Source organism: Podarcis melisellensis, assembly GCF_964234715.1.
Source record: "Podarcis melisellensis genome assembly, chromosome: 12".
Lineage (NCBI taxonomy): Eukaryota > Metazoa > Chordata > Lepidosauria > Squamata > Lacertidae > Podarcis > Podarcis melisellensis.
In genome coordinates, this window is record NC_138544.1 from 40,744,633 (window position 1) to 40,770,344 (window position 25,712).

The window sequence follows — 25,712 nt, forward strand, 5'->3', positions numbered from 1 at the left end:
ATACTGGAAAGGTGGTTGAAAATAGGGTTGCCATATTTCGAAAAATAAAAACCAGGAGACATGCTCCCCAAGTTGTTGAGTTTTTTTTACAAAAATGCCCCCAAAGCGTCATCTTTCAGAAATCCCCCCCCCCCCGACATCAATTCCTCCTTTGATATCCCAGTAATGTCCGGGAGAATCAAGATGTATGGCAGCCCTACTGAAAATACCTTTTTTTAAGTAACAAAATGAGTTCTACAAGCTAGAAACTCTTGTGTATAAAAAGAGAGAGAAAAGGGATGGAGCAACCGTGTATCTTACATGACACTGTTTTAAGGGTACCCTTGAAATTAAAGTGTGAATGTGACAGATAATGTGTTTGCAAACATACGTATCAGGGCCAGCCCAAGCTCTGAAAAGACACCCAGGAAAATGACACTCCCTTATGTCAATGGGCCCTGCTAGGCACACTGAGCAGCAGAGCTCTGATCAACACCAGGTGGCTTGGGGAGAGCTGCCATTTGAATTCCCTACAATAACATGGAATTGTGCTCAGATGGGAGGCATTCTGGGAAATTTAAATGGTGGCTCCAAGCTGCTGAGAAAGTGGGAAGGGGAAGGCAGGTGCTAACATTATAATCAGGAAAAGCAATGCAATATTCCCCACCTCTGAATGTACCTCGAAAGGGCAGGCAGGTGGGGACTGGTTGAGGGCAGACTGAGATTGGTGGGGCAGCACCCCATTCATCATAACGGACCATCGTCCACCGTCAGGCCCTTCTGCATGTAAGCCATGTGCCTGAGGTACAGCTTCTCCCCATATGGTTCTAGAATACCATTTTGCCTTTAACTACCTATTCCTCATCTCCAGATTTTGTTTAAACCAGTGTTTCTCAACATTCTGTAGCAGGGAAAATATGTTATGTAGGCAACAGATGATACCAACAGAGAGCGGGGGAAGAGAAGCAAATCTGGCTTTGATTTGTGGAATGCAGAAGGAAAGATGGAGCGCGGCTCCATCCCTGAGTGAAGAGGTCAGGCCTCCAAAATGTTTTGGGAATGCAATTGCGATTAATCATTTGGCAGCCATTGTTCCGAATCGGAGGTCAACGAGGCCACGGCCAACTGAAACAAAAGCCAGCATGTGTCTGCACCCAAGTGCTGGAATTCAAGCTGGTCTGTCTCTTTGGGCAAAAGGAGAAGGCCAGTCATAAATTTGACGTGCGCCTCCTGTTTTCACTCTACCAGGTTAGGGAAATGGGGTGCTTTGATATTTGATCCTATAACCTTTCACCCAACATCTGGCCCTAATCAGCATCTCTCTGGGAGAGGAGAAGCATTGGCCTTGACAGAAAAAAGAGGGAAAGTGAGCTCTGGAATAGAGGTTGCAATCCACAGCAGGTTCTTCAATTATAGGCGGGGCCCAACGAGGCAGCTGAAGAAGATAAGGAGAGCCCTACTGGATCCAGGTCAATGGTCCATCTAGTCCAACATCCTTTTCTCACAGTGGTCCACCAGATGGCCAGGTATGCTAGTGTTGTAGATATGCATTCCACCAAGGGGAATGAATGCTGGAACAGCTATTACTCTTGCCATTCCCCTTGTGAATTCACCAGGGGAAGGGGGAAATGCTCACAATTGTTGTTTGAAGTGGCATGTGAATATTTGTGTTCTTCCTTTACTTTGCACCCTTCCCATCAAAGGCATCAGAAACAAACAAATGAAAAAGCTGCAAAACCAGCCCGGGGACTGCAAATTGGGGATGGAGGAGGAGGAGGAGGAGGGAGTGAAGTACTCTCTTAAGAATACTTGCCAGGAAGTGTGGTGTAGTGGTTAAGAGCGGTGGACTTGTAATCTGGTGAACCGGGTTCGCGTCTCCGCTCCTCCACATGCAGCTGCTGGGTGACCTTGGGCCAGTCACACTTCTCTGAAGTCTCTCAGCCTCACTCATCTCACAGAGTGTTTGTTGTGGGAGAGGAAGGGAAAAAGGAGAATGTTAGCCGCTTTGGGACTCCTTCGGGTAGCGATAAAGCAGGATATAAAATCCAAACTGCTCTTCCTCCTCCTCTTCTTCTTCTTCAGCTCTGTGGAAGTTTCTTGCAAGTAAAGGTGATTAAGACCTATCACATCTTTTAAATGATTATTAGGAGAAGTTGCCCATTTCGGGTTCTCTCTGTTTCTCCCCCCCCCCCAATCTTAGGTTCAGTTCTCCACATAGCCACACCAGTTTTTGATTTTCTTTTTTTAAAAAAAAAAAAAGTCGTCATGAAACTTCACAAGCATTCCAGTGCAAAATTTATCCTAATTAATACATGTCAGGATGCAATTTTGCCTAATAGGCACATTCTTGCAAAGCCACGTACCCTAATGAAATGCAGTTTTGTATGTTATTTTCACTAATATACACATTTTTACCCAGACGTCCCCTTGCTATATGCATTTTTATATGCATTACTTGTCTGGAGAGCTGCATATATTGCTATAATCAGAGAAGTGCAATTTTCAAAGGACGTCTGAGTTCCAATTCTTACATCATTTCGGAAAATGCAATTGGTTAGGCTTGCCTTTAAATACAAACTGGATGGAATCTCTTCCCTACCCTAGGGTACTCCCAGCAACTCACGCTCCCTTTTTCAAACCACTTTTGGCTGTTTACACCAAATGGAGCACGCCCTCCCACACTTTACCTTGTTGCACTTCCTACCTGTTAAGCAGTTGTTTCCCTCCCTCCCCCAAGTCACAACCCAACTCAGGCATAGAAAAACTCAGCCCTCCAGATGTTTTGGGACTACAAATCCCATCCTCCCTAGCTAACAGGACCAGTGGTCAGGGATGATGGGAATTGTAGTCTCAAAACATCTGGGGAGCTGAGTTTGCCTATGCCTGGCCCTAACTCCAATACTAGAAGAGGAGAAAAATGCCTAAATCTACAGAGTACAATGGGAAAAGGCGAGGGAGTGGCTGGATTTACTCCCCTCTCCGGCACGCTCCATTTTAGGTAAAAATACACTCCCCTGCCTCATGTGTATAGCGCACACACATGTTTAGCATGCGCACATTTCCCATCCAGCCTAGTTTAGCCCTAAGTTGCTGCAAATATAAGCAAGTACTGCTGAGAGACGGGTAAATGCAGGCAGCTTTTGCCAGGAGGCTTTGCTGCTGAGTGCCAGTAGGAAATGAAGATGATCGTGTGTTAATTGAAGAGAGAAACCTCATTAGCTCATGTGCAGCTTATTAGCTCTTTTAAAGGGAGCAGCCCACAGAGGGTGACCCAAAGCCACATGCAGCGCAAGCGCAAATAATGGAACCACAGCATGCGCAGCAGCCCATGGTAAGCCACAAGTCTGGTTTCTGTCAGCAGAGACAAGAGACTCGTTGTCCCCTTGCAAAGCCCTCCAGCACTGCCTCATGCCAAATCCCTTAAAACTTCTGCCTCATGCCAGATATATTTGACTCCCATTTTACAACAACGTTAATTGCAAGCATAGGCAAACTTGGCTCTCCAGATGTTTTGGGACTGCAACTCCCATCATCCCTAGCCAACAGGACCAGTGGTAGGATGATAGGAGTTGTAGTCCCAAAAACATCTGGAGGGCCGAGTTTGCCTATGCCTGGTTAATTGCCTCTCCTCCTTCCAGCTCTACTTTTATGACTCTCTTAGGACACTGTAGTTCCCCAAAGCCTGACCTTTCCAAAGAATGATACATGGAAGCTATTTTTCAAGTTAGAGTTTTGGGATTGCCATATCTTTATACTGAATGTGCAGATGAAGAATCTCAGGGTGTCAGCTATGCCCAGTTCTCCTCCTTGAATAGCTTGCATGATGGTTTTTTCAGGTGATGAGTTTGTTTTTCCAATACAGTACCATTTCGGTATGGGTGAAGCATGGAGGGGTGGAATCCTCAGCTGGATATATCACATGCTTGTTTGCCCCACATCACAAGGATCTTCCAGGATGACGTGAGGTGTACAACTTCACCGGGTTACAAAACCTAGATGGTGTTGCCTTGTCAACATCACGAAAAAATTGGTCTGGGGTAAAGACAATAAAAACGGGACTTCTCATAAGTCAACATTATACTCTCTGTGGCGCTATTTACACAAGCCAATGCCATGCCTTCAGATGTGTTTGGACTACTATGGTCCAACAAAACTCCTCTGAATACTTCTTCTACTTCTTTGGTGATCACATGTAGCCGAGTAAGATTCAGCTACAAGTATTCGGTTGGGAGCCGCCCAGAGTGGCTGGGGAAACCCAGCCAGATGGGTGGGGAATAAATAAACAAATAATAATAATAATAATAATAATAATAATAATAATAATAATAATAAATGCCTTCCATTAAACACGGTTTTAACAGTGAGTCCAAAAATGACTGTGGAGGCCAATTCTGGATCCACACGTCCTTCCACAGTGGGGACATAGGTTTATGGGAGGGAGTTGATCATGGTGAGGGTTTGCCAAGCGTGCCTTCCTCTTAGCGTGTTTCTCCCTTTCATCCTGAGTTTGAGCGTCTTCAAAGCCCACGACACCACTACTACTACAGCAGCTCAGAACTTGCTGGATAAACGCAGGACGAATTTCTTCCACAAGAGACAATGGAGCAAAATCCCAGTGCTGTGGCAATCTCTAAATCCAGAATAATCCCACTGTTTAAATTTTATGTACCGTACTTAGTGTACCCTCATCAGTGGCGCTACCTAGTGATTCAGGAGTAAATTTAGAATAAATGGAAGTTAAACACAAGGGCGAAAATATCCCAGACAGGTTTCCATCCTACTATTTCAGCTCAGGATATTAACTTGACTGAGTGAACTGGGATAGACAATGTGGTGCCCTCTGGATGTTGCTAGACTACAACTCCCATCGTCCTGCCTGAAACTGATGCGCCATAGCTAGGCTCCATACCTAGACCCTGTCCTCCCTTTGAAATCCAAGCATCAGTGACTTCCTGTATGATTGATATTTTCAGCATGGAATGCAAGACATCCTGCAGCCTAGGAAGCTCTTCGGCATGGAACGGTCCTGTGTTTCAGAGAACGTGTGTGAATGACATGCCGTCAGTAGTGGGTGTGTTTCTTACATTAATCTGCCTCTGGTTGATGATTCCACAGGAAAGAGCTATGGGAGGCAGGGGGAACCTTAGGCCTCCTGCTGTTGCTGAACTGCAATTCCTATCAGCCCTTGCAAGCCTGGCCAATGACCAGGGATGAGTAACGTCCAATATGGTGTGGCTGCTTTGTTCAGCTCCCTATCCTTGAGTGCGCCTGCGAACAGGCCTAGACAGCCATTTCTGTTCTCTTGCTGCAAGCCACAAGCCTTGATTGGTTAATTATTGCCCATTAACCAGCACTCGTTGCAGCGGCCAAGCCATTAAGCAGGGCAGCATATGGTTCCTAACAGCGCTATTAACATACCTTTAGGGAGCATTTCCTGAAGCAGCAGGGCATTTCAAGGGGAAGGGAGTGGCTTTGCTTTTTTTTAAAACAAGCTCACTGGTTCAGTGCCTGGGCCCAGGTGACAAAAACCCATTTCGCGCCTGCATGCAATAGCAGGTGCCCTTGACTGAAACAAGCATGTGAACATGCAGCAGAAGAGCTGCATTGGGAGATAATGCCTTGATCCCTCCTGCAATAAATGAGTGGCGAGCAATGATGGACTCAATGATGGTAAAGAAAAACTCAATGATGGTAAAGAAAAACCGATTTGTATGCATTTTATATGCGATATAACATTTTGCCACCAGATGGCGCTGTGGAGCCCTGTTTTTCTCTACTTGTTTTCCCTGTTTAAATTTACAACATGTTTAACTGAAGCGCTTCTTTGAAGTGTCTTCAATCCAGCCTATGCATTTACTGCATGGGGGGAAGGTGTGAAAAAAGTCCAAAGACTGAAAGTTCAAAATTAAATGAAAGCACATTTGCTAGGTTTCTCTCCGCTGATCTTTGGGAAAGAGCAGTTCAAGATGCTTCCCTTTCCCGCCCGCCCCGTTCAGCTTTTAACATGATCGGATTCTGCTGCCACTCTGCATTTTGATTGATTGATTATTTCTTTGCTGAGGTGTTTTGGTTTCATATATTGACATTCTGCAGTACCCTTGGCAATCTTAATGATTAAGAGGTGGGACATAAATATACTTAATAATAATAATAATAATAATAATAATAATTCCTTCATATCTGAATTGTGTCATACTTGTTGAAATAAAAAGGACAGCAAACAAAATGCATAAATAAGAAAATATTCCATTGCATTTTCTCTTCTCTTTGTGCACAGATTATCTTCAGGATCAGATCTGAGCACAGCTCTTCTTGCCTTTAACCATCAGTGCTCCCATTTTTAAAGCAGCAATGCTTGCTCCCCATAATTACAGAATACACTGTTTGCAGAACATATCTGATCGTTTATGCTCTACTTCTGTTATTTTACTGACACAGTTTTCTGTTTTGTGATCTATGCAAAACACTTAACCAATGCAAAAAAGAGAGAACTCTCTCTTCTGGAATTCTTCAGTCGCAAAAATTCTTAAACCTCTCTGGGTTTTCTCTTCTGATTATCGTCTCCTTTTCCAACATCCATCTTATTCCTAATCTCTCCATCATGTCAGGCAGATCGTTAATCATGCGGCACATCTGCTTTGGGTTTCAGGATGATTCTAGTTCAATAAAATATAGTTTCTAAACCCATGTTTTTCTGCTTTGTACTCTGGATTTGTGATCATTTCTTTTGGCATCTCAGATTCTATGGAGCCCAGAGTGTATAAAACGTATGTTATCTACACATACTGGTTTCATAAACTCGGATTGTTTCCATACCTGTTTATATAGAATGCACAGATCCATTAGAAATAAGAATGCGATTTGTCACCTTGCAAGCTTTTCTTCTAAGGATGGAATACATATATCTGTTCCCTACTGCTCCAGAGCACTGACATCTTAGCTCAGGGTTGGGCAGTGGCAGCTGGTAACATTTTGATTTCATAGGGTTGCAGTTTTCATCTCAACAGAAATCGCACAGCACTTATTTAGTCACTGCGCATGTGCAGAGTGCCATTGTCTCCTTCTCCATTTAAACCCCACTCCCCAAATGTTCTCTCCACATCTATTGACAGAGAAACAGCTCCAATGTAAGAGGCCCAAGTATGATTTCCAGACAAGATTGACTCCATACCTCTTATTTAGAAATTAAGCCACGACACACAGCATAAGTTTTCAAAATTTACATCTATGCATCCATTGCCCTCAAAAAACCTAAACATAACAAACTTTTAAAACGCAACAAAGGCTTTCTTTCAGTTGCATGTAGTTTTCCTTCCCCCCAAAATCTAAGTATTCATTATCCAAAACATTGCTTTCCTCTAAATTAAAAGAACAGAGTATTTCAACGAATAGGGGAAAACGTGATTGTTTCATTTGAGTCAGGATACAACAAAACACACCAGGAAATATTTGCCATGCATGACTCAGTCCTGAAAATGTGAAGCAACGATCTCTGTTCATGTGCAGAGGTCATCATACCAGAGTGATTGTAATCAACTCTATAATGTCTGAGTTTGGGGAGAATGTTTTCCAGGTTTGGGGATGGACATGAAATCGTATCCAGAAAGGCAAAGAGCCCAAACTATTCACTTCAGAAATTCACTAACAAATCCACAAAGAACAAGGGAGAATTAATAGGGACCAGGGCAGTGGCTTACTGGTAAAACGGATCCACGTACCTTTTCTGAAAACGAGTCTGGAAAATACTCTGGAATTGCAAATGGCCCAGTGTCTACCTTACCTGCCCTACTCCACCCTGCAGTAGTTTTTAATGAGTGAATATAGGAAAATGGTCGATACAGAGCTTATTGCAACACACAAGCCACCCTCTCAATGCCCCAAACTTCTTTTAAAAGTAAAATAAAATATAGCTATTTATTGTAGAAAGAGACTCACTGTAGTTCACAGTGGCCTTTGAGATGCTCTTGGACTACAATTCTCATAATCCCTGACCTTGTTGGCTGGGTCTGGTGGGAATTGTATTTCAGCAGCATCTGGCAGCCCCCCAAGTTCCCCAACCCTGCTCTAATGGAAGTGACTGAATTGGGCTGCAATTTTGTGCACGCTTAACTGGGGGCAAGCTACCATGGGACTAACTTCCGAGGAAGCAAGTCTAGGTTTACGCTGTTAAGCTTAGCAATGAAGAGGGCTTTGATGGTAGAGAAGCATGCAGATCCCTCACTAAAGTGTCTTCTTAGGGGTGAGAAGGCAACAGTTGGCCAGAGGCTTCTCTCTCCATTCAGGCAGGGATACTCAGCAGCTGTTGTAATCATGTGCCGCAACTCTTAACATGACCTCATTTAGCTTGATAAATTAACTGAGTCCTGCAAGGCTTTCTTAAGAGAGCAGCAGGATGCTTATGAGTGATGTAAGTACACTTTATTCCACAGACTTATTTATGTAGGCAGCGGATTCCGAGAGCGTATTTATGGTGCAGACAAATTTGGCTTAGGCAGCTGGAACTCTGTACTTTTTTCGCAAATAATCACTGGAATTATCACATTAGTTTTGGAAGATGATATGAGTGAAACTGACAGATAGAAGACCTAAGGGCTTAAGAGGCTTAATTTTATCCTAAAACCCATCCCCACCAAATGTTTTCAAATTGACATCACAGGCTTCGGGATTATGCACTATTGGCACTTCCTTGTGAGCAGAGTTGGAAGTGGAAAATAAAACCAACAGTTACCTAAACTGCTTGATTTGATGGGTGCAATCTATCAAAAAGTTTTGAAGTGACTGGTTAAATGTGCCTTATTAAATCAAAATATACCTTGAGTGAATCAAGTGGCTGCATACTTAAGGCACCATCCTTCAAGGGACGCTTCTCTGCAAAAAGTGCCGGACCAATATATTTTGCTGCCTGAGGCGAAGGACAAGGTGGTGCTCTCCCTTTTCCAGACATTGAGAGAAGAGAGTTAACTCTTATGTCAACATTGCCAACAGGACTTCATGCTCCACAGCAGGCTAGCAGAGCACATTTTATTTATTATTATTTTAAACTTATTTCTTTCATTTATTTGTTTCCCATAAGGCATCCCAAAGTGATGCACAACATAACAACCTATATAACATCTTTTTTTTTTTAAGCACTTACAGCGCCTGAAGCTATAGACACAGATAAGGGAGACACATGCTTTATTGTCGGTGGGGCAGGTAAAGCAGTCTGATTTTGCTGCTGCAGATCCACCATGGCATTTATTTTCTCTGCGCTCCTCCCAGCGGTCATTTCTCCGCTGCTCACTGCTCTGGGTGCACAACCTGACTGCCCGTCGTCAGGCACATCAATAATTACAAGCACAATTTTACTAGAATTAGATATCACCCTGAAAGGCAGAAAATGAAGCTTCAATTAATAGGGAAAATGGAAATTTAGACAGCAGTTCTTTATACAGCTGCTGCCCACAACTACCAATATTTTGGAGGCATAACAGACAGCAGCAATTTGGCATGCTGGAATGCTATGTATATATTCATATATATATGTAGAGAGAGAGATAGGGAGGGAGAGCAGCTTTTCCTGCAGTTGTTGGGACCTCGAGAATGACTTGAGCATATGCTGCCAACAGGTTCCGTTTTTTCAGAGCCGTCAGCCAGAAGTCCCTTACTCTGTCATATGCTGATCTGAGGACATTTCAGTCTCCTTACCTTCATTGCCCCTGCCCTCCACCACTCCCAGTGTTTTACAAAACAAAATAAAAAAAATCCTTCCAGTAGCACCTTATAGACCAACTAAGTTAGTTCTTGGTATGAGCTTTCGTGTGCATGCACACTTCTTCAGGTATATGTGTATCTGAAGAAGTGTGCATGCACACGAAAGCTCATACCAAGAACTAACTTAGTTGGTCTTTAAGGTGCTACTGGAAGGAATTTTTTTATTTTGTTTTGACTATGGCAGACCAACACGGCTACCTATCTGTAACTAGTGTTTTACAAGTTAGTCTTCCCAATAATACATGCAAGTGGGAATTACAAATCAGGCTGGTTCTTAGTATTTTTTTGTAATAGATTATGAAAAGTTACTATTTATATATATGTGTGTGTGTGTGTGTGTGTGTGTAACTTTTCATAACCTATTTCATAACCTATATATATATATATTACGAGTTAAATAAAAATGTCTATGGCATCTATGCATAATCATACTTTTTTTGGCAAGGAACTTTTTCATTGGTTGAAGTATTTTTCTTAAAACACTCTGTGGAATTGAAGGCTTCAAAAACATAATCAACAGGTATTCAGTTTTGAGATTTCAGTGCACATCCTAGAAAACAAATCATGTGCAAAGCTGCCTCCATGTGCATTTTTTCACGTACTGGTTTTAAGATTTAATCTATATACAGCATTCCTTTTCTCAATACAGGCAAGAATGTCAACTCTGTCCTCCTGCATCAGTAACACCCCCTTCACATTTGTTAAGCAAGACTTCACTGTGGGGTTATTCCATGACTGCTACCACGATTGCTCGGACAATCCTATTCACCGTTGCACACACTTTTCCTAGGGTGGACAATTTTCGATCTCCAAGGACAATTCAAGATGCAGGGCCAATTCAGAATCACATCATTAAGGACTAAGACAATTGCCATGGGCAGGGTATTTCTCCTGAAAAACATATTTAACATTTTGCATTGTATGTCATGAATTGTATTGTGCACAAACAATATATACCTTTGTTAAGAGGACAACTGCTTCCTCTAGAATAGTCATCTTTTCTCTCTCTCTTTTTTTGCAGAGAGTTGATTTTTCTGCTAGGAGGGGCATTGTTGCTGAGCTGCTGATGTAATGCCTTACTATCGCTGGTGAGGGCTGGGTACTTTGCATAGATCACAGGTGAGTTTGGTCACTCAGGGATAATGTAATCCAACAGCTTGAAATGACTTGAGACTAGGACCCCAGAACCCACTGGCTGAGAGAGGCATGTCCCTGTCTTCCAAGAAGCTCCTTTGGAAATTATTGTTGCTGGTGTACTACAGTTATGAAGGGACACAGTAAAAGCTTGCAACAAAAAAGTGGACAAGCCCTGCAGGATTTACCCAAGTGTTATGTCCTAAATCCTGCCCACATCGCCCTCAGGCGCATTACTGGAACCGCAAACATTTTACAAACCAATTCTTTCCTTTCTGTTCCAAAAATAGTAGATGCTGCACTGTTGCTTTAAACACAGCCAGTGGTATGCTGAATCCCAAGTACTCTGTTCACTGATCCAGCAGCTGCTAGGCTCCTTGGATCATGTGTCAGTTGGCTCTAACATGTAGTCCTTGCAGCATCTAAAACAATCTTAGGATAAGCAGTTAAGTTTTAAAGAACTTTATTTTCAACTTGTCTATTGCTTCCATGATATCCTTTATAAAAAGTAACAATTGATACATAATAAAAACATTAATAAACCCACCAATATAAGATCAAAGAGTGACATTTCTTGTATATAACTTTTCACCAAGCCTAGTGCTGCGTTTGTTGGAGCCCAAGTGTTTGAATATCCCCAGTCACATTTCTATTTAGCATTATCGTTTTGTCTAAATTCCCCGTTTCGGCTTTCAAAACGTTCAGCAGCATCCTAGAGCTTTCCAAGATCTTCTCATAAGTCAACGCTGCTTCGGCAAGAACTTCATCAAGTTTCTTCTGTGCAGCATTTTTCTGTGCTAAGTTTTCACACACACAATCCAGTTGTTTTGTCAGTGTCTCGATTTTATCCTGGATCCTTTTCTTTTCCTCTTCCGCTTCCCTTATCTGCTTGCTCACTTCTTCTCTTTGCATGTACAAGTCTTCTATATGTTTCACAAGTTCGTTATTATAGCCTTGCAGAACAGCCCCCTGATGAGTCATCCTGCTGGCTCCACCCTTCAGAGAAGGAAATGATCCCTGCTTCCACCAGCTGATCTCACCACCGTCTGCCTGTATTTTATAATTTCAATGGAGGAAAGAAAGAAAAATTGCTAAGTGCTTTTGAGCAACACTGTAAAACCAGCACATACATAACGGAAACATCAATAGCAATTGTAGAAAATGTGATTAAGGAAACCACCTGAGTAAGTTTCCAAGGATCCTATTTTGCCATTACTTTAACTTCTTCCACTCTGACATGCAAGTGGCCAATGGTCTTTTCTAAGACGTTATGAAGCTGCTGATATTTTGAGACGGCTCTAAAATGTGTGCACTTAAGTGCTGTGTGTAAGAGAATGTGTAGATGCACAATTTCATGTATGAATGATGCAGGAATGAAATTATATGAATGCATATGCCTTGATAGACATGGGAGAGGAGCACTGAGGAAGAACAAAATAGGGCAAAGAATTGAAGGAAAGTTTAATCTCCCCTTGCCCTCCCTGCTTCTCTCACAAGGTTCTCATGCTGCTTTATTATTGTTGTTGTTAATAATAATAAGTCTCCTCCTCCCTTTGTCCTAGGATAGGGCCATTAAGGTGCTCTCTAGCTATAGGATGTCTTAGAACAGTAAATACACTGGCAACATGTATACCAGACTATCCAGGATTGATTTACTGCAGTTTAATTAAGGTTTCTGGGGAGATTTTCAGGGTTTGAGGGTGCTGAGAAGAATCCAAGCCTGCCTAAGCATTTGCTTCCTTACCTCTATAGCGCCTGCTTAACTTGTATGTTTGCTGGTAATAGAAGGTAATGCACACTTACCTGTACTAGCTCAGCAGTGCTTAACTCCTAAATAAATATACTTAGGGTAATACAGCAAGTCTCCAGGGCACTTTTCTCCCACAATTTCCGGAACGGCTGCCTTAGGATTCTGACCATGGGGTTGAAAGGAGGGGAGTGAGAAATAGGCCAGCTACTAGAATTTTTGTCTGGAGGGCTCAGGCGTCACCTTTGAGGGAGAGGCCCCTTCTTGTGCAACCCACAAGAGGAGTCCCCAAACTCATCCAATCTCAGCCTGCAAACAGGGACTCTACTACTTTTGATTTTGTTGCTAGAGGGATCCTCCAGCACAGGCACCTGCGCAGGAGTTAAGTTTGGCTTTTGAAAGCGCAGCTTTTCATGTGCCCTTGAGGTAGAAAATCCCTACTCTTTCCTGCACATCCATAAAGGGGAAAGGGAGCTTCGTGCTGGCTGCACAGTGGTACCTCGGGTTACATACGCTTCAGGTTACATACTCCACTAACCCAGAAATTGTGCTTCAGGTTAAGAACTTTGCTTCAGGATGAGAACAGAAATCGGGCTCCGGTGGCGCGGCAGCAGCGGGAGGCCCCATTAGCTAAAGTGGTGCTTCAGGTTAAGTACAGACCTCCGGAACGAATTAAGCACTTAACCTGAGGTACCACTGTATTCTCTCCCCCCTCAAAACCTTCCGCTAAAGCTGCAAAAGAAAGGCAAGCGGCGGCGGCGCCCAGCCACCACTTGGGGGAGATGCCTCCCCGGCAACCCGCCCTCCTTGCTTCGCCTCCGCGCTGCGGACAGCTGTTTTCTCCCGGACCCAAAATAGACCAGCGGCCGCCCACGTGCCTCCCAGAATAGCTCCGTTGTCACCCTCCTTCCTGCCGCGGATCGCTCGGAATGAGGCGCCGGGAGGGGGCGGGGCCCGCAGTAGCCACTGGGCACCTCGGCGCGGGGACCGCGCAGGAAGGGAAGCGAGCACCTCCGCGGCTGCGCACTGCGAGCATTGAGGCCGCGGCGGCCCTTACGTCTTCCCCTCCCGCAAGCAAACGCCCGGCGGGTCGTTGCGGCGTCAGCCCCGCCCAAGCCAAGCGTTGCGCGGGCCGCGCGGCGCTTAGTTCTTTGGAAGGAAAGGCGCCCTTGGGGCGATCTCTTGCTCCATAAGCCCGCCCGGGACTGTAGCTTCTGCAAAGGCTCGCTCGGAAATCTGTGTCCCGCTTCAGCTCGATCGAGCTTGGAGTAAATCCCATTCAGGTCCATAGGCGCTCGCGATCGGGCAAACGGGATGGGACCGCGCCTTAAGTGCCCACAGAGGGCTCTGGGCGAAGAGTGTCTACCTAGTTACCTGGGGACACGCATAACTAAACGCGTTTTACTCCTGGATAGGCATGCAAATAGGACGTTTCCGTGTCCTCACCCCAGAAGGCTTTCCTTGGAGATTCAAACTGTTGTACAATCTACACACAGTGCAGAAATGGTTCTGGTGACGTTTTGTTTTAAATTACATGGGCTTGAACTCGATGACCCCCGGGCTTCCTCCCAACTCTATAATTCTACGAAAGTCCCATTCATAGCTACATTTTTCTAGTTCTCCATCCTCACCTCCGGTAACGCCCACTAAATAACTCCGGTAACTTCGGCTTCGTCGGGGATGGAACAAAACGCGTTTCTGTTATCCCAGCAGAGAACGTCGTTCAGCGGATACAGGAACGAAAGACAAACTCCAAGCCACCTAGCTTGAATTTATCCACCACTTTACGAGCGTATTTCCGGAGCTCATTCTCGGAGGATTAAGATGGGGGGGGGAGCTACGGAAATAACCGATTGTGGCGGCGTTTCTCCTTCCCCTTGCGGAAATAGTCGAAATGGAGATAGCGATCCGTGACGGAGACAGCCGGTGTCGCCCGAATGCGAGGGCTGCAGGCCGCAAGGCGACTACCGATGTTTTCCGAAACTGCAGCGACCGCATAGAGAGCGAAGAAGGGAGGCAAAAAAAACCCCAGGCGAGGGCTTGTCGGAGCCTGACGGAAGTGGCCGATGTTTTCCGAAGGAAAGCTCCTTAGCATCCGGAAGGGAGGAGGCGGGGCATAGACTTAAGAAAGAGGGTGGGTTCAAAAAGGAAAAAAGGACTGGATGGAATGGGAGGAGCTTTGGCGGAAAGAGCCGATATCAGCCGACGTTAAGCGAAGGCGGCGGCGTCCGAGTTTCCCGGATGTAGTCGGACGGCGGTAGTGTTGGGAGCTGGAGCTGTAGCTGAAGGGAGGGGGGAGGAGGTGTTGGCGGCGGCGGAGGGCGAGCGAGCGAGCGAAGGCGGCCAGTGGCAGCAGCGGAGGGGACGCGGCCGCCTTGTGCCTCCCGCGCCCCGCTGTGCGCGTGTGTCCGTCCTGCGGGGGCGCCTCTCCTTCTCGCTGGTGCGGAGAGGAGGAGATGGGCCCGTGAGCGCTGCTTCCCCTCACAGCCGAGCTGCCTGAGCCGCCCCTCCTCCGCCTCCTCCTCCCTCCCTCCCCCTCCTCCTCTTCCCTGTCCCCGGTCGGAGCGCTGCCTCCCCCTCCCCCCTCGGCGGCGCCCGTGGCCCGGCCGCGCCCTCCTGGTCCCCTCAGTCTCTCACACACAGGCCGGGCATTGATGGTAATGTATGCGAGGAATAAGCAAAGACTCAATGATGGGTAAATAACCCCCTTTCTCGTTCCGCCCTCCTCCCTTCTTACTCTCTCTCTTCTCTCTCTCTTTTTCCTACCCCCCCCCCAATACCAACGGCCAGTAACGGTCGCTCGCTAACGTAACGTCTTTTTCTCCTCTCTTTCCAGCTGTCACGACCGCAAGGGGGACTCGCAGCCCTACCAGGTACCGACTTCTTCGCCCGCCGCAGCCCCACACACCGATAGGCCCCTGCGGCGGCGGCGGCGGCAGTAACTGGAGTGTGGGAGGGCGAGCGAAACTACTCGAGCGCAGGCCTCGGCCGCCGCTGCAGGCCGCGGGGGAGGGGAGCCAACCGCTTCCCTTCGCTCTGCTCCGCGCGCGGCGGGCCGGGAGGGGGCAAGGGGGCGGCGGCGGCTCTTGCTCTCTCTCTTCGCCCCGCGACCGCGAGGGCTTGAGCGCGAGCTGAGGCGGCGAGAGGCGCTTGGCGGCGGGGCAAGGAAGCGAGAGGCCTAGGCCCGATGCGGGCCGCAGGAGGCGGAGGGCGGCATTGTTTTTTCGTTTTTTCATTTCCCCCCGAGCGAAACCCATGGGATGGCGGTAAGCGGCCGGAACCCGAGTCCGAAAAGGCTTCCCGAGTGCCGCTGACCGTCTTCCCTGCCCGTAGGAGACGAAATAGGAGCCGGGATAGGTTCTAGGCCTTGGGCTTGTAGTAAAGCCCGAGGGGAATTCTAGTTCCTCAAACCCTTTCTGTCAACTGAGAAAACTTTAAATTGGGACCGTGTTGAAGGTACCCCTGAAGAAATTGGGGAAATGGCTGGTGTGAAGCGGGGTGTGTGTGGGGAAAAACATTTGAGGCTTTCCCTTTGTCATCTCCCCAGTGTTAAAAGGATCGGGAGGGCTGGAGGTGTAAATATAGTCATTTACAGTGGGTTATTTGACCACTACACTTATATACCTGAGTGATCAGATGAAAGAGGCAGCTTTGACAACTGGAGGCTGCAGTCAGTGACAGCACATCTAATGTAAACATTCATCACACAGCCTTGGGAAAAGGGGCAGATGGAGAGAGGTTCTGGACAAGGCCCTGTTGTGTTTAGTATAACACAAGGTGCTGTGGATGCTACAAAGCTGTATATTCCACTCGTACTACTACAAAATCTATATACCCTTGTCCATCTTTTGCCAGAAATCTCCCCGCTCTTTAAAGTGCATAACAGTTAATTTCAGTTCATAGATGAGGTACCGCTGGTTAATATTTGGTTAGATTGTGTGGGATATATTTTTAAGGGTGGAAATGGAGAGGGTGTGATACTGAAACTGGTATCAAATGCCTTAAAGATTTTTCAGTGTCACCTGTATATGGTAAAAGGTATTCTCCATTTAGTAAATAAAAACATTCTGCATCCTGCAGATGAAATAATGCTGTTCGACAGTGTGCATAGTCCAAGGTGTTTCAGCCAAGGTGATACTTAAGACTTATTTGAGAATAGTCTCCCATTAAACACAACGTGAATATACATAGTTATGATGTAGCACATTAAAAAGGAGCTTGACTTGGTTGAGGATAGGCATCGTGTTAATTGTACTACTCTGAATAAATCCCAATACTGTATTGGAAATAGAATGTTTGTAATAAATTGGAAGTAGGGTTGAAAAACCCAGAATTACGTGCTATTAAGTTTGTAAAATGACATAGCACTAGTTAGGATCTAGACAATTGTGAAACTAGTTACATGACTTAAGAGGATTTCTAAGCTTGATTTATTTTGGACAGCATCTTCTCCATGCTGCATGGCAAACTGTTTTTAAAAAAGATATTTCAAAACACAGCTTGAGAAATCTGTACTTGTTATTTCTTTCAGGCTCTTAAATACTCATCAAAGAGTCACCCCAGTGGTGGTGATCACCGGCATGACAAGATGCGAGACACCACAGACCCTTCACCACCAAATAAAATGTTGCGGCGATCTGATAGCCCTGAAAACAAGTATGGTGACAACACTGGACACAGTAAAGCTAAAAGCATGCATACTCACAGAGTTAGAGAAAGGGATGGTGGTGAGTTAAACTTTAACTGATTTGTATTCAAAATACTGCTAGTAATTGAAATAAATCTTGCACCAAAACAAAGCACATTCATTGAGGTGAAGAATTTACCTCACCATTATTTCAATTCATTCACAACACTGCCACAGGTTCCGTATCCCTGTGTTAGGGGGCTTTAGACCTGGCTGCTTTTGTTGTCTAGTCAGGACGGCTTCATAAACCTGGGCTTTTTGTAGAAACTGCCATCCAGTGCAATCTAGCATGGTGGCGTTTGAAGGAAATGATACTGTGTCTTTTGGTAGGCAGGCCTTCATGTGCCTGATATAAAATTTGTTCTTCCTGATAAGTACAGTTTACAAGAGAGACAGTGTAGTGTAATGGCCCTGTATTGGAGGTATCTGGCTTCAGATACCCTTACTCAAGCTTAAAGCTTGCTGGATGGTCTTGGGAAGCTACACATCTCACCCAGCCAAACCTTGCATCCAGGGAAATTGTGAAGATAATGGGGTTTACCATAAATACTCTGAAAAGAGCTATATGTCGAAAGATAGGGATACAAATGTTATGAATAAAATAAAGTGAACAATTAGTGAAGTAAACAACATATAAAACAAAACCTTAATGCAGCGAGGTAACACAGTTCTTGTGTCTTGGTTTTATTAAACAAAATTTATATACCATGTTACTGTAATAAAACCTATTACGTGGTTATTTGAGATTTGCAAGTATAGAAATAACAGTAATTCCATGAAGCATTTTCTTTCATGCTAAGGCTATTACAAATCTGCATTTAAGTTTCTTGGGACAGTGAGGAGGTTTTTGTTTTTGACAAATTATCATGTTGGGTATACTTACAGTCACACAGCTATCATATTGTTGTAGTTAAATGCTCTGATAATGACTGCACCCTAGTGCTATAGAAGAAGAAACTTTTCAGGTTCTGTTATATTTCATATTCGCCACTGCACTTTGAAGGTTGTAATTGACAGCCCAAATCCTGTTCTTATCTATAGCTGTTGTGATGAAGGGACAACTACAGTGCCATCTTGCATGAAGTGTAACTACATCTCAAGAAGTCTGATTCTAAAAAGAGAAAGTCTCATTCCAATACTCCACTGGAGATTCTCACTAATGCTTCTGAAACTGTATGGGATTGTGTATGTCCCATGTCCCCACCTTCTCCTTGCCCCTTGCTCTCTGTTCCTGAGGTTTTCATGTGATGTTCATGGGTAGTGTTAGGACTTTCCTCCAGGCCTGTGATGCTTTTCTGCCACACTATAGAAGAGTAATGGACCTTTAGTAGTTTTTACTAGAGGCATGCAACTGCCACAAAATTCAACTTGTATCTGTAGCTTTGAGAAGTGGCCAATTCTGTTACTCAGAACTAAATTGGATATGATAAAAAATCAAGCTCTTTTCTTTCTATTAACTATTAGGGGGAATCTAAAAATGTCCATAACCACCTCCCCCTTCACAGAAGCGGATGGGGTTTTCAGGCACAGCAGCCCTTCCAGAGTGGATTTTTTTTGTATTTTTAATGCATTTTTACAACTTATAAATACATCATATAATATTCATCCTTCTCTTGTCCTCGGACTTCCCAGTCCATCTCTCCATGGCATTCTAGATAGTCTTTTGTCGGCTGCATAATCTATTATTCCACCCAATTTCGTCTCAAATCTTCCTTTATTTAATGTTATCTGCTGCTCATATATTCATTCCTACTTGTAGTTTGAATTGACTATTATACCCTCTAAGATACTCTCTAAAACACTTTGAAGAGTGGATCCAGAGTGGATTAAGCCTGCCAATTTAGAGGCAGATGCATCCAGGAATTTTTAAAGTTTGTTAAAAGAAAAAAATCCTGTTATTTTCTGCCAGGTGTGGTTGCAATTTGCAGGCATGCTTCCCGCTTTGGTGGGGGCAAAATTGCCAAATTTCAGCTGCAGTAATTCCCCTTCAAAGCCATGATTTTTACTATTTTGGGGTGGTTGTGGTAGGAATCATAATATGGTAGCTGTGATGGAGAAACACCCCCAGGAAAGACTGGAGTGGGTAAAATATCACCCTGAAAGGATTTTATTACACTTAGGGTCATTGGTAGATTTGGGGTGGGCTTCTGCCCCCACCAATGATTTTTTGGGATATAGCCCTTTTTGTGACATATCACCATTGACTTGCATAGAGAAGAGGTGTTGGCATTGGGGGGAAAATAGCATAGGTTAAAATAAACAGCATAGATTGAAAGGAGCAGCAGTTTTTAATGTTTTCTTGAACATTCCCTCCCCCCCCCAAAAAAATTGGTGTGCTCTGGAAAATAATTGTGATTAAAATCTAGACTTCTTCAAATTGAAAGATTCTCCTTGCCCTCCTGCTCCCTCCCCATCTGAGCTTAGTGTGTTTCTCTAGTCAGCTTGGCTTTACAGTGGTACCTCTAGTTATGAACTTAATTGGTTCCAGAGGTCTGTTCTTAACCTGAAACTGTTCTTAACTAGAGACGTGCTTTTCTAATGGGGCCTCTTGCTGCTGCTGCGCCACTGGCACAGCAGTTCCATTCTCATCCTAGGGCAAAGTTCTCAACTCGAGGTAACTCTTCCAGGTTAGCGGTGTTTGTAACCTGAAGTGTTTGTAACTCGAGGTACTGCTGTACTTAAAACAACAACAACAACAACATGCACTTTAAAAATGCAGTGCTTTAAGGGCAACTGAGTCCACAAAGTGTGTTGAAACTTTAGGGAGTCCGTCATCTGACTCAAAGTGCCTTAACAGTGCAATTTGACTTGAGACTATGAAAAGCTCACACAAATCACCCCTTTTTGGCTTATAATTTTGGAGGTGCACATCTCCAGAATTTACCTTTTAAATGCACCTGTGTCACGGATCCATGCTTCAAGGTATTAGATATTTAGACTTGCATGGATTCTTCATTCACAATATTAGTGACTTGTTTATCTGTACGTCAAGAATGTTTCTGTGGGGAGCTTCATTTTTAAAGGATGGTATGCAATTGTGACTTTACTAGCATCAGTAGAATGGGGAGAGAGACAATTTTTAGGGAGTTGAGTAACTCTCTGGAGCAGATTTAGGAGGATCACCAAAAATTACTTCCCTCCCTGTTCTGCCGATGGATCCCTTCAATCAGTGAGCAGTCACCATTGTATATAGTACCACCGTGGGAATCATCTTGCTCCCATAGTCCATGTAGAAATTGATACAGATCATCTTGACCAATTTGCTTGGAAGTAAACTCAAAGGTAATAAATGTGTGCTTGTCATTTAAAAAATAGTAGAATAAATTTAATCTTGGGGGTATTCATCCTTTCCAGAAAATAATGTGAGGCCTAAACTTCAGTTGCTTACAATTCAAATGGCTTGCTCTTAATGTTGAACCCCGTTTTGAAACTGAGATACTGGTATGATCACTTTGTACCTGGAGCAGGGGCACGTCTTTCTTGAAAATGCCTTTCCTTGGCTAGAATTTGGAAGGAACGTATTGTACTGGGTAGGTGGGTATAAACCTGAAAATATGAAAATTGGGGGAAGGTAGCAGAAGCTGTTAGGTTGAACAGCCACTCCAGAAGTATATTGATCCATTTGGTTGTGCAGTAGTACCCAAGTGGGCTCTTGCATGTTTCCTCATTGACAGGAATGAGTGTGAAGCTTTGTATGTGACCATGTTGGGTGTAAAAAAGCAGGACTTTGATGTTACTGCCTCTTGGAGACCTTTGTGGGGTCCCTGAAAGTTCTGTGTGATATAAAAACCACAAGAGACACTAATTGAATGCCTGAGCATGGGGCGGTTTCCTAGTGGATTAACTTCCTGATGATGATGATAATTATTTAATTTGTTTGTCTGTTTGCTTGCTTACCACCCACCTGCAGCTTCCAACAAGTTAAAACACACTAAGACATTAAACATTAAAAACTTCCCTATACATGTACAGTGCTACCTTCAGATGTCTTCTAAAAGTAAGATAGTTGTTTATTTCCTTGGCATCTGATGGGAGGGTGTTCCCCAGGGCTGGTGCGACTATTGAGAAGGCCCTCTTCCTGGTTCCCTTTTACCTCACTTTTTGCAGTGAGGGAACTGCCAGAAGGCCCTCGGAGCTGAATCTCAGTGTCCAAGCTGAATGCTAGTTTAATTTTTCATAATCCCTAACACTATTTATTTAGAACAGAATGGTAGGTATAATAGTAGGCAGGAAAGTTTGATAAATCTGGAGGTCATCCTTTGAAATGTTAAGTTGTTTAACATGGCTGTTCTGATTTTCATTTGCACTTAAATGAATTAAGTCTAATTTTATATCCATTGAACTTGTTAGAACTTATTTGTAAGAGTAGACATGTTTAGGATTTAGCTGTCAGACATTTTTTGATTTTGGCTTTAGTTGAATTAATTTTTTTAATGGATTATATAAACATATAAAGAAAAATATATTGTCTTCAGTTAACTCCATCCTTTAAATATTATTGAAAACTAAATATAAAGTATTAATAAAATTATAAAACAAAGACAAATGTAATCTTCATAAATTCATACTGACATAATTGCCGATAAGCACAGACCAAACAAAATAGACAAATTAACACTTGTTGGGCTATTTGTATTTTTATTATTCTGCCAGGAAAATAAATGTAGCATTTGCTTTCTGTAAATCAGGTAAGTTAATTCTGCTGGACAAATTTAGTTTTGTAGCTATTGTCATTTAGTGACTAAAAAGTTTGAATCATAAAGATTGCCCTTCTGTAAGCTAAACTTTTAGAATTAGAGAGTTCTCAAACTCAAGATTCAGTTTATGACACAGCTAATATTCTCAGCCTAGCCCCCCCCCTCTTACTGCACAAATTATTAAAGTGGAAATATTAAGCCTCAATTCCTTTTTGTGCAATTGAACCCAGAAATAGTACCTCAGGTTAATAACTTTGCTTCAGGATGAGAACAGAAATCGTGCTCCCTCGGCGCGTCGGCAGCGGGAGGCCCCATTAGCTAAAGTGGTGCTTCAGGTTAAGAACGGACCTCCGGAATGAATTAAATTCTTAACCCAAGGTACCACTGTATATGCATGGGAAATTTAGGACTCCTTTCAAGCAGCAGCCATCCATATGCATAAAAAGCCTCTAACAAAGTTCAGAGGCCCATCCTAGAGCAACAGCCCAAAATGTATGGAGGGCTGTTATTGGAATGTGGTTTTGACCCTCACCCCAATGCAAGAGCAGAAGCAGTTTATGCTCATGCCAAGTTTGGTTTTTAATCTCATGTTTTAAAACTCTTATCGTTTATATTAAAAATGATGCGTAGCTGTTGAATATCGTAAAGGGGTGTGTGTGTGTGTGTATTGATCCACGAGTAAAAACAAGCTTCTATGTGCAAACCTTGTATCTGGCAGGCACATGTGTTGGATACAGTGCTGTTGCACTAACTAATGATTGTTACTGGTCCATCAAATATGATGGTGACTGATCACTTGTTTAGAGAGAAAAGCAGTGAAAGAGCACTTGTTTAGAGAGAAGCATTCTGGTGATGAGTACTTTTAGAGTGGCTGCTGCTAATCGCTTTTAAGGTCAGATAGGCAAGTACAGCAGTGGATATAGCTGCACATTCTTCAAGGTTTTTGGATCAGCAGCAGTATTTTCTTCTCCAGTGCAAAGAGAGTATGAGTATTAAATATACTTAAGGACAATTTCAAATAATATCCCTTACAAAGCATTCCCTAAAAGAAGAGCTACCAATTTGTTGCTTTGGCAAAACATTAATCTGTGCCATTTTTTTCCAAATCCAGAAGTTATACAAGATAGAAGTAGGGATGTATTGCTTTTCTATAAAATAAAAATAGACAGCTTCCAGTGATTAAACATGTAATATAGCAAAAACTATTATAATGTCCAAACCATCATTAAACCTACCAGTTATTAAACACACAGAGAGATCAATATATATAAAATAGGAATTTGGTAGGATGTTTACAGGCTTGATCCCGGAGAAGTCTCATATTATAAAAGGTGTTCCCTAAGCTTTCCTGGACCATCTCGTGTGGATTTTAAGGCTCAAAACCAAATTGAAATTCAACTAATTGGCTTCCAGGACTGTCCCCATATGTTTAAAGTAATAGGATCATAGTGGACTGTAACTGTATAAAAACTGTGTGTTTATATTGCTTAGTCTCGGTAGTAAAAAGTTTGTGTTGGTTTGTCTGACATTTCTGAAAACGAAGATGGTTGGTTTGATTTTAATTAAGAAATTTGCCATCTTACAGTTCTTTAATTACTAGTAGTAAAATCACTTCTATATATGTTGGAAATGGTTCAATGAAATCTCCTCTGTATCTGGTAAATCATAGCCTCAATTTCCAAAACTTCTTTCACTTATTGTTCAACTAATCCAGTGCATTACTATGCCTAGCAGATTTGCAGAATGGTTCCATTTCGGTTCTGTTTTTTCTCAGTATTTCAATATATAGCACATGTTTTATTACCTCTGGTGCTAGCTGCCATCATGCAGTGATCTATAATGTGCATCTCAATATAATGGAGAACATATTTGACTTACAATAAAAAGGACATATTCTTTGTCCTGCAAGTGGACATCTAGACCCTTTCCAAAAACTTTGACCCACATCAGTGCAAGAGCAGAAGCATTTTGTGCTCTACTAAAGAAATGGCCTTGAAATTATCCCTTTCTGAATTTTTTTTCCAAAATTTTTATTGATATTCACTAACTCTTTCTGAATTGTTATATTGAAGAATAATTTAAAAACAGACGAGGTTTGCCTGTGCAATCAAAACTTCTGCTTATAAAAATACTTGTGTCTAGCACTTGAGTTGTTGAACAGCTGTAGAGTAGAGCGTGTATGATTTTAATTAAACACAGGGAGGACAGGATGCTGGTGATTATGGGCTCCTGCAGTATCAGAATATGCAGCTTGTTGTGGGCAGAGTTGTGGTCCCTCTGAAGCAGCTCATGTACAGATTTGGGATACTCTCTAACAGCGTTTTCCTTGGATGCACAGGTAGCAGTGGCTATCAGGGGTGCCTTTCCCTAGCTACAGCTTGCTCACTAGCGTGATTTCCTAAAGAAGGTTGGCCTGGTATTAGTTACTCATAGCATAGTTTTGTTACTTCCAGACTAGATTACTGTAATGCTGTCTATGTGGAGTTGCCTTTGAAAACCAGAGACTTCACTTAGAAAAAAATACAGCTGCCAGACTCACCCCCCCCCGTTGGAGAAAATGGATGGGAAAAGATGGTTATTTGGGAATACAGTTGGGCAGGCAGGAAGGTTAAGTTCCCACATGTGACTTCTTTCTGGTATTTAGTTGTGAGATCTATCCAGGCTTGAACTAAGGCACTTGCCAGCGACATTTTTGGTTTGGTAAATTGGAACTCCCCACATCTCCTTAACTAGGAAACAATGCTTGCAGCCTGATTCCATGCAGAATTAGACATAATGTCTTGCCAGAGTGGTGTATGCTTTAGTTATCTCCCACTTGGACTACTGCAAAGTGCTCTACGTTGGGCTACCTTTGAAGGTGACTCGGAAACTGTAGCTAATCCAGAATTTGGCAGCAATACTGATGACTGGGAGTGGCCACCAAGACCATATCACACCCGTCCTGAAAGACCTAGATTGGCTCCCAGAACATTTCCAAGAACAATTTAAAGTGTTGGTACTGACCTTTAAAGCCCTAAATGGCCGTGGCCTAGTATATGTGAAGGAGCATCTCCATCCCCACCCTACAGCCTGGACACTGATGTCCAGCTCCGAGGGCCTTCTGGTGGTTCCCTCCCTGCAAGGTTACAGGGAACCAGGCAGAGGGCCTTCTTGGTAGTGGCGCCCGTCCTGTGGAATGCCCTCCCATCAGATGTCAAGGAAATAAACAACTGTCTGACTTTTAGAAGACATCTGAAGGCTGCCCTGTTTAGCGAGGTTTTTAATGTTTGATGTTTTATTATGCTTTTAATTCTGTTGGGAACCACGGCTTTAGGTGCACCTAATCTGCATAGCATTGGATTGCTAGCACAGCCAGGTGATGGAGGCTGTTAGCAATGTGTGCATTTGTGTTGGGTCAGGAGGGAGCTGTACCCTGCTCTTAGTAGACAGAGGCAGTTAGTAGCCCATACGTTGAATCTAGGGTGAAGGGTGAACCCGACATTTTAACTGAACAGCAAGAGACAGGCCCTCAAAATAAACAGTTGTTTTGGACATAATGCTAAGTGCTACATAAACTAGCAGAAACAAATTGCAAGCTCACACATTCACCCCGCTTCCAGCATTGCTATGAGAAGGAGATTGGAAGCATCTGTTTCCTGTTTTAAGCTAACTGCACTACATCATGTCTGAACTGGGGAAACACTGATTAAACATGGTTTTGTTACAAATCATAAAC

General features: G+C 43.5%; 1 protein-coding gene and 2 pseudogenes across 6 annotated transcripts in view; 1 reads left to right on the top strand and 2 right to left on the bottom strand.

The window, feature by feature from the left end:
* The window catches only part of LOC309353232 (ethanolamine-phosphate phospho-lyase pseudogene), a 359,600-nt pseudogene that overhangs the window by 144,044 nt on the left and 189,844 nt on the right, over positions 1-25,712 (bottom strand). The window lies entirely within an intron of this gene.
* LOC309380855 (microtubule nucleation factor SSNA1 pseudogene) lies at positions 11,464-11,847 on the bottom strand (annotated as a pseudogene). Its single transcript has one exon. The product of its transcript is annotated as a microtubule nucleation factor SSNA1 pseudogene (transcript).
* Positions 14,246-25,712, top strand: part of WAC (WW domain containing adaptor with coiled-coil) — a 45,446-nt gene continuing 33,979 nt past the window's right edge. Inside the window, exons 1-3 of one of the 4 annotated variants that reach the window (XM_081882359.1) lie at positions 14,246-14,870; positions 15,450-15,486; positions 17,145-17,340. In XM_081882359.1, coding sequence (XP_081738485.1) covers positions 14,776-14,870; positions 15,450-15,486; positions 17,145-17,340 — 328 coding nt within the window. In that variant the 5' untranslated portion in view covers positions 14,246-14,775. Of the gene's footprint in view, positions 14,871-14,924; positions 15,309-15,449; positions 15,487-17,144; positions 17,341-25,712 lie in introns of those variants that run through there. The other 3 variants (XM_081882358.1, XM_081882360.1, XM_081882361.1) reach the window with 3 other exon arrangements.